General features: G+C 48.5%; 2 protein-coding genes across 2 annotated transcripts; one reads left to right on the top strand and one right to left on the bottom strand.

The window, feature by feature from the left end:
• The first annotated feature begins 1,225 nt into the window (after positions 1-1,225).
• On the top strand, positions 1,226-4,152 carry LOC120657144 (ADP-ribosylation factor-like protein 8c). Its single transcript, XM_039935406.1, has 6 exons — positions 1,226-1,498; positions 2,550-2,631; positions 2,718-2,750; positions 2,833-2,954; positions 3,569-3,730; positions 3,831-4,152. Exons 1-6 carry the CDS (start codon positions 1,461-1,463, stop codon positions 3,946-3,948), a joined length of 555 nt encoding a protein of 184 aa, XP_039791340.1. The 5' UTR covers positions 1,226-1,460; the 3' UTR covers positions 3,949-4,152.
• Positions 4,153-5,474: 1,322 nt separating this feature from the next.
• On the bottom strand, positions 5,475-6,966 carry LOC120653736. Its single transcript, XM_039931413.1, has 5 exons — positions 6,900-6,966; positions 6,282-6,796; positions 6,057-6,210; positions 5,879-5,969; positions 5,475-5,670 (listed from the first exon to the last, which is right to left on the bottom strand). Exons 1-5 carry the CDS (start codon positions 6,964-6,966, stop codon positions 5,475-5,477), a joined length of 1,023 nt encoding a protein of 340 aa, XP_039787347.1.
• Between the last annotated feature and the right edge of the window lie 1,406 nt (positions 6,967-8,372).

The raw sequence follows: 8,372 nt of genomic DNA, 5'->3' as shown, positions 1-8,372 counted from the left end.
AGTCAACAACATCATCACCTGAAGAAGACGACGATGCGCCGGCCCTCGACTCCTGGACAGGTCTCCCCAGCCTCTCCGTTGACGTCGGAGTAGATCACCATCGGAGAACGGAAGAGGCTGGGAGAAATTATTCCGCTGCGCCGCCGTCGCTTCCGAATCGCCGGCGTCGCCAGGAAAAGCAAGCCGCAGAGAAGCCACACTCCTCCGGCAAAACCTAACTCCACCGCCGAACATCGACGATGAGCAAATCTTAGACTTAGGTGGACTCGACTAAGATCCTACAAAAACAGATGATCTGTTAAAAAGACGGACCCTATTCCTCGTCACCACCGACAACGAGGCCGGAGGTATGGCTGGGCAGAAAACCCGATACCCGATACCCGAACCCGAAAAACCCGAGCCCGAACCCGAAAAGTCCGAACCCGAAAAACCCGAACCCTAATTCGGGTTCCAACCCACGGTACCCGAAATTAATACGGGTAGTTCGGGTATTGGGCCACGGTACCCGAAATACCCGAACAACCCGAAATGATTTGTTTTTTCATCTATGATTTGATTTGTGTGCTTCAAAACTATGTTTATTAATTGTGATATGTGAAGTGTGAACTGTCACGGTTTGGACGTGTGAAGTGTTAGTTAATTTCATTTGAACTGTCAGTTTGGACATGCGAACTGGATGTATGGTTGGGTGTATTTGATTTGATTTTATACTGCATATGTGGAGTTCCAGAATTTCGGGTAATTCGGGTAAAACCCGAACCCGAACCCGAATTTTCGGGTACCCGAATTTTCGGGTTCTTCTTTTTCCCAATTGATTTCGGGTATCATTTTTGAAAACCCGAAATTCCTAAAACCCGAACTACCCGACCCGAAAATTTCGGGTAACCCGAATGCCCGGCCCTAGCCGGAGGCGAGGGAACGGAGGCCGCGAACGGTGGCAGCGGCGGCGGCGGCGGCGGCGCCGCCGCCCCTCGGCTGCTTTCTTTCGCGAGGAGAAAGAGACGCCTTACGGCTCCGTTTTCTGCTTGTGTAGGGCTGTGGACTGAGAAATTCGATGGCCCAGCTTGTGAAGAGGAGCGAATGGTTGGCCTCCACGTGTGCAGGGATACGGGATGGGGACACGCAGGGGAGACAGGCAAGCCGCAGCCCAAGAATCCACGGCACGCCCGATGACGTCCAAAAAAAAAAAAAAAAAACCGATCCGTCCGTCTCCCTCCCTCCCCGCGACGGGATCGCATCGCGTCGCGCCTCGCCTCGCCTGGTTACGCCACGACACGCCACGCCGCCTAGGCCACAGCCTGAGCCAGCCGCCTGCCCGCCTCGCCTCCGATCTGCCTACCGCCCGCGCCACGTCGCCCAGCACCTGCACGGCCGCGCCGCCGCCCTGCATCGAACTCGCCCCCTTCCCCCGGGCGGCCGCTGCTACCGCGGATTCCCCTCGAGACAGAGAGAGATCCGGCATGGGGCTCTGGGACTCGCTGCTCAACTGGCTCCGAAGGTTCGTGCTCACGGACTCCGATCTCTCCCGTCCTTTGCCCTCGCTCCTTCCGCTCCAATTCGTTTGGTGGAAAATCCCGCCCGTTTGCTGCCTCCGCAACTCTGGTTGTTCCGGTGGGGGTTTCTCTTTAGATTGGTTTGGATTGAACTGTGCTGCGGCTTGATTGCGAATTGAAGTGGGCCGTGCGCTCTGCGCAGTTAGATCCAGGCCAATAGTTAGCACAAGGGAAAATTCGATTCATGCCACCACAACTCCGTGAAATTGGGTTTCACGTTGAAAATCATGCCACTCAATGGCATCGATTTCAACATGAAATCAAAAATCGTGAAATTGTAGTGGCATGGATCCAACTGACCCTTAGCACAAACATTCATAAGTTGCTTGTGCGTACTTAACCTAGGTAGATCTTGATGCAGTTAGTATAGTTACAAGGTAAATGAGGATTATTGGACTACGGGGTGGGAAAAAAAATCGTATTCAACTTTGTGGTTCGATGAGTGTCATTTGGTGCCTATGATGCCAATATACTCGTGATTCAAGACAGATAGATTGACGATCAAGCTTCGAAAGTTTAAGTGACATGCCTGAAACAAGTTTAAATTCCATATTTCAAAAAGGCAGCCTACATCTGCATTGTGAATGGCGGCTTCCGTTGTTAGGATGCTCCTGAACAGTCTGTCATACTCTTCAGTAAGTGCTTAGTTGCGTATGAGTATTATGTTGGTCAAGTCATATTTGGTGAATTTAGTTTTCAACTTGTCGTTGAGGCAGCTGGTTTGCTTGAGATCAATGTTGTTACCCTGTTTACTCTGAGCATGCATTTTTCTTGTGCTACATGAGATTCTTCCTCGTGGATCATTAGCTATTTTGAACATTGTTAGCAGAGTTTTTACAAGGTTATAGTCTTAAGTCTTAACACCGAGCAAACTCTGCTAGTCTGAGATTATTAGGAGTGCCAGCCTTGGCTATTGAGTAGCATTTTGTTGGCTTTTAAGCAGTACATATCAAAATAATCACAGTTCTACTCACACAATAACGTTCTCTATTTCAGCTTGTTTTTTAAGCAGGAGATGGAGCTCTCCTTGGTTGGGCTGCAAAATGCTGGAAAGACATCTCTAGTCAATGCTGTCGCTGTATGCATCAACTCACTCGACTTAAGATATATTATCATTTTCGTTGTGATGTTTTAATTTTAATTCATGGCTGCTGTGCTTCCCAGACTGGTGGCTACAGCGAGGACATGATTCCAACAGTATGTATACCACTTCTTTATGATATCCTCAAATAATATTTATGTTATCTAAGTGATCTGAAATGCCCATCTCCTAAAACAGGTAGGCTTTAATATGCGGAAAGTTACCAAGGGAAATGTCACAATTAAACTTTGGGACCTTGGTGGGCAACGGAGATTTCGGACTATGTGGGAGCGCTATTGTCGAGGAGTTTCTGCCATTCTGTAATTCCTACTCTTCTTAAATATTTCATGTTGCGCACATTGGATATTCAATTCTGTGATAATATGATAGGATTGTAACATGTGAGAAATAACTTCCAATTTGAAGCACAGCATCTTCTAGAAGCACAGCATTATATATGTTTATATATGTAGCAAAGAGACATTAAAGTATATCTAACTGCATGATATTTAGAAGATGTTCTCTCATGGCCTGTTAAAAAAATGTATGCTGCATTCTGTTTACCCCTATTGGCTATCCATCTTGAAGGATCATGATTTTAAGTTGGGAATTGATACATATTGGAGCATCAGCAGTTTTCCTGAATTCTGAATGTGGTGTTATTGCAGTGAGTCGTGAGTGTTTCACTGTATTGACTTTTGATTCACGCTTTACCGAATAAAGGATGATGGAACCCAATTGCATTTACAGAGCATATCCTCAATGCTTATTTTTCATTTTACTTGAAAGAATGTACACCTTTGAAAATATAAGCCATGTATTTATCATGACCTCTTGTGTGTGCATGATCGTAGTGGCTGTGTGATGCTTGTTACTCAGATAGTTTGCAGTTCTCTAGCCTAGCTGATATGCTAATTTTGTGATTTAATTGCAGATATGTGGTGGATGCTGCCGATCGAGATAGTGTCCCAATAGCGAAAAGTGAATTGCATGACCTGCTGACAAAACAGTCTTTAGCTGGGATTCCCTTGCTTGTTCTTGGCAACAAAATTGATAAGTCTGAAGCTCTTTCTAAGCAGGCATTGGTTGACCAACTGTGGGTTTAACCTTGTTCCAGATGGGCTTACCTTTTTAATCATTCGTCTGTGTTTCTGAATGATATTTTGGCTGAAGTGCTCTTTCTTCTTTGTTTTCAGTGGATTGGAATCAATACAGGATCGTGAAGTTTGTTGCTACATGATCTCCTGTAAGAATTCTGTGAACATAGACGTTGTCATTGACTGGCTTATCAAGCACTCCAGAACAGCAAAGTAGCTTCTGTGTGTTTGTATCACTTGATGCACGGTGATTTGAGTGCCTCTGAATCACCACTTCCCGTTTCCTGGTCCAGATGTTAAAAGCGACCACCTTGTAATCTATGATCTCTTTGGTGTCAGACAAACAGCATGGTGTCTAGTACTTGAACATCTGAACCTTTGTACTCCTTTGTAAATGCCTTAAATATTTGATTATTCTTTATTGTGGACATCTAGTGTTCTTTCTTTGTTGCCTTCTTGCGTACCAGACCAGCCTAATCTGGTGGCAAACAATTCTTTATCAATTCTGGAGCAGTAAAAGTTCATATCCCAATCTTTCAAAATATTCGCTCTGTTCTGCTGGCTTGTCAGTCAATCAGCTAGTAGTGCTTTTCTCTCACACCAAATTAGCACCAGTTATCTGTTAGTCAGCAGCTAGTCAAATAGAGCGTTGTCTATTACTAAATTTGGTTCACTTTATGAACCTTATTATACTAATCAGGAGGCAGAAGTGATCCCGTACTACATCCTCATTACGAATGTTACGACCTTATTGAAGCAAACGAACTCATGAAATCGTGACAGAATGAACCATTCGAAGTCAGTCCAACGATCAGCTTTTCTTTTTACTGTTCTTTTTTTTTTGACAGACCAAGCATCACTGCATGACTGCATCAGATTTAGGGGTAAATTTCTACCGCAAGTCAATATTTCTAGTCATGCTTTTGTCCACAAGGAAATACAAGCAACGGACCAGGCATTCCTGTCTGCGAGGCAGTTCATGTGAAGCAGAGTCGTGCTAGCTCTAAGTGACTTGAGTCTGAGCCACACTAAACTGAACAAGACTGGTTCACCGTGCTACTAGTACATCTGAAACACCACTGAACTGGGAATTTACAAGCATCACTGAACTGGTCCGCAAGAATTTACTAGCAGCCTAGCACCAAACACACACAAGCTAAAAAAATTTCATGCTTCCAAGCACCAAAGATTTGTTACATTAAACTAAGAAGACATGTAATTTTTTAGGAAAAACAAACTTGGCTAGAGAGCTGCCAATTATTATATTAAAAGAGCAGTACAAAAACCTCAAAGGGTCGAGAACAAAAAACAAAACACCCGAGCTAACAACAGAACAGAAAAAAAATATAGCGACTAAAAACTGGTCGGTTGGACCAAGACATAAACACGTGCCGTCTAACACTGTTACACCCCTCACCGCACAAAGATGTGCAATTAGCGGTCACACTGATCTGGTACGACAGGTTAGCTGATCTTAGTACAACATAGATCCTATATTGGGTTCCTGATATGAATGAGCCACAAAAATTCTGAGAGAGCCCGTGTTGAAGACCAAGAATGTGCAGGAACTGAAGTCAAAATCTCTCTATGAAGCTCTTGCAATCCAATGCATGCACCAGAAGATTTTCTGCTCAGATTGGTGGCTCAAAATCTACCAGACTGATCCAAAATTTGGCCTGGATCGGCAAGAAGTTGTTAGTAAAACTGAAACCGAGATATAAACCGATGATTTTACACCACCAGCTAAATCTTTAGCTCAGTGTTTACTGCCTCCTCGCCATGGTTTTCTTTCATGCTCTTTGGACCATCCTCGAAGACCCATGGATGTTCCATGTCCCCAAACGGGGCTTTGTCTTGCGCGTAAACCGCAGCGGGAGTGTCCATTTGAGCAGGTAGTTCCTCTCCACGAGGGTAAGGAATTGTTGCTGCACTCTCCAACCTGCGAGAAGCAAATCAAAGTACAAGAGTGTCCCAAGTCAGCTTCAGCAAGACACATTCTGATTGTACCATTCACTGGGATCGGAACAGAGATTACTAGTAACAGTTTCTTAGGAGCCATATATATTTTCAGAACATGTGTTTTCTTGCATCAGGATTACATGTTATATATATATATATATATATATATATATATTGAAAATAGTAACATGAACTTGTAGAGCTGAGTAGTTATCGCCTGCCTTTGCTTGCGTTTATGCAGGAAGCGGGCAAGGGACGCCGTCCTCTTCGGTAGAAGACCTAGAGCAATCAAGAACATCCCAGCATGATTAAGATGCACATCCATACATCGCCGCAATATTCAGAGTGAGGGGAAAAAATCCTTACTATCTTTGACATTAGCCAAACCCAAGAGCATCATCACCTGCGCTGCACTACTTGGGGGTGCAGCAGCTAGATCCGACTGCAGCACTGGCTGTTGGAAGGCCGGGGTTTCTGCAGCTTGAGCCTCTTTTGCAGTCAGAAACATAATCTTCTCAGCCTGCAGGTAATGGCATGTCACACACACTCTGATCCGTCACCGAAGTGTCAGAGTTGGGGTGGAAACCACACCTGTTCCATCGGGACACTGTCGAATGCACGCACAGAGCCAGCGTAGATTATCGTCAATGGCGCCCTGGAATGATCTGGATCGCTGCTGGACCTGGACGCTGCCGCGGAGCCCTCAAAGATCGGCCCTGCGGCAACCGGTGGTGGCCTGCCGAATCCGCTTGCAGAGGCTGCGCTGGCGCCTTGCGGCGACGGCGTGCTCGTGGCAATGGCGTGCTGCACACTCGGCGCCGGTGGAAATATCCCCCTATAAGAACCGAGCTGAGAGGCTCGTGGAGATTTGCCTCCAGCGGCGCCCGCAACGCAAACCTTGAGGAACGATGGCTGAGCGGGCCACGGCGCCGCCGACGAGGGCTTCAGCCTGTTCGCCGGAGGCGCAGGGACGTCGTCGTCGTCCGTGCCCACGGCGCGCCGGCGCACGCGCGCGCGCGCCGGTGAAGGGGTCCCGGCGGCCGCCGCGAAACGCAGGGGCTCGTCGAAGGCCGGCTGCCCGTAACAAGGCCGCTGCCCCACCGAACCTAGAGGAAAGCACCACAGCGATCAGCAAACATCTCGCGTGCTCAGTTTCATCTGAAACCGATCGATGCCGACGGCTGCCGGTGCATCCATGGTGGTACGTACCTCCGCGGCCGACCGCGGCAGCCGCCGCCGCCGGCGGCAAGCCGAGACCCAGAAGGTCGAGCTCCATCTCTCTCCTCCCCGGAGCGGCCGGGGATCTCCTCGCGTTTCGCAGGGTTCCGAACTTCCGTGCTGCTAGGTGCTCGAGCGAGCGGGGCCGTGTCGCTTTGGTGGCTGGCTGCGCGCCTGTATATAAATACGCGCGGCTCGCCAATGCCGTCGTCCCACTCCACCACCACGAGTTGGCCGCGCTCGCGCCGGTGCCGGGCGGCCACCGTCTCCCCCGAGAAGGGCTAGGAGTTTCACTCGCGGCCGCGTGCGCGGACTGGGCAGTGGGGCACCGCACGATCGGGGGTGGGGTGCGGGGGCGGGCGCGCTCCGACCTGCGCGGGCCGCGGATTGACTGAGGAGTGGGGAGGGAGGCCGGCCGGCCTCCGCGGGAAGGCCCAAAAATCGGATCGGATCCGCGTGAAATGGGTTGGGGCCTAGCGCCCTCAGCATATAGCCTGCCAAGTCTACACGTAATCCAAAGGTGAACTCAAGCGTGAGGTCACATCAGCTGGTGATTTGTCAGCTTGGCTTGGCGTTCGCCAAATCAGCATGGTAGCTACTGCTATACCTGATTCTGAGGGGTATGAAGCATGGACAATACTGAATATATATACTGTTCTCTTTATTTTTTTTCAAATGTGAACAACAGTAGTACGCTGGAAGATTTATTTGGATTATGTAAAGGCCAACTGGTACTGGTAGTGCCAAACGAAATGTTCATCAAGGTCAACAAAGAGAAACTATGAACAGCTGCAGGATCACAGGTTCTAGCCTTCTGGGGGTGGCTCCAACGAACAGTGCATTATGAGGGCGGCGAGTGAGGAGGTTCAGAGGACATCCCTGCCAGAGGGCTGAAGCAGTCGCGCCGGCCGCACGGAGTCCAGAAGATGTTCGAGGTCGCCTTTGTTGGCTCACGAAACGCATTCCTCTGACTTGGGCGCATTGTATATACGCTGGTAGGGTAGGTCGTCTAGCTCAGACACTCAGATCCTTCTGCATGTGCAGGTTCACCGGTGATTGGCGGCGATATCTTTTTTTTCCAACTCCGAATGACCGGCGGCGATAAGAAATGCTCACGGCGCAGCAACGCTCGCACGACTCTGCTGCGTTGCAAATGATGCGCTCGCATGTGCTGGGGAATGCGGTTGATCAGCAACGCCTCCCAAATAATTTCTTCACCAGACGATCGACCGGTTCAACTCAGTTGCTCAACAGATCATTAATTCATTGTGCGTAGAGGCAGGCAGCAATTGGTTTATTATGCATTACGATCCCCAGTTTTCGTTCCAAAATTATGCAGGAAAACAGATGAGTTAATGCAGGGAACAGATTGGCATCTCCAATCCGTGTGCAGTGATGCATGGATGCAGATGCAGATGCACATGGTTATGCTGCCCGAGTCTAAGAAGAACCAGCCCAGCGGCA

The sequence above is a fragment of the Panicum virgatum genome, chromosome 1N (genome assembly GCF_016808335.1).
Source record: "Panicum virgatum strain AP13 chromosome 1N, P.virgatum_v5, whole genome shotgun sequence".
In the NCBI taxonomy this organism is placed as follows: domain Eukaryota; kingdom Viridiplantae; phylum Streptophyta; class Magnoliopsida; order Poales; family Poaceae; genus Panicum; species Panicum virgatum.
The sequence above is the reverse complement of the archived record's forward strand: the minus strand, read 5'-3'. Positions and strand labels throughout refer to the sequence as shown.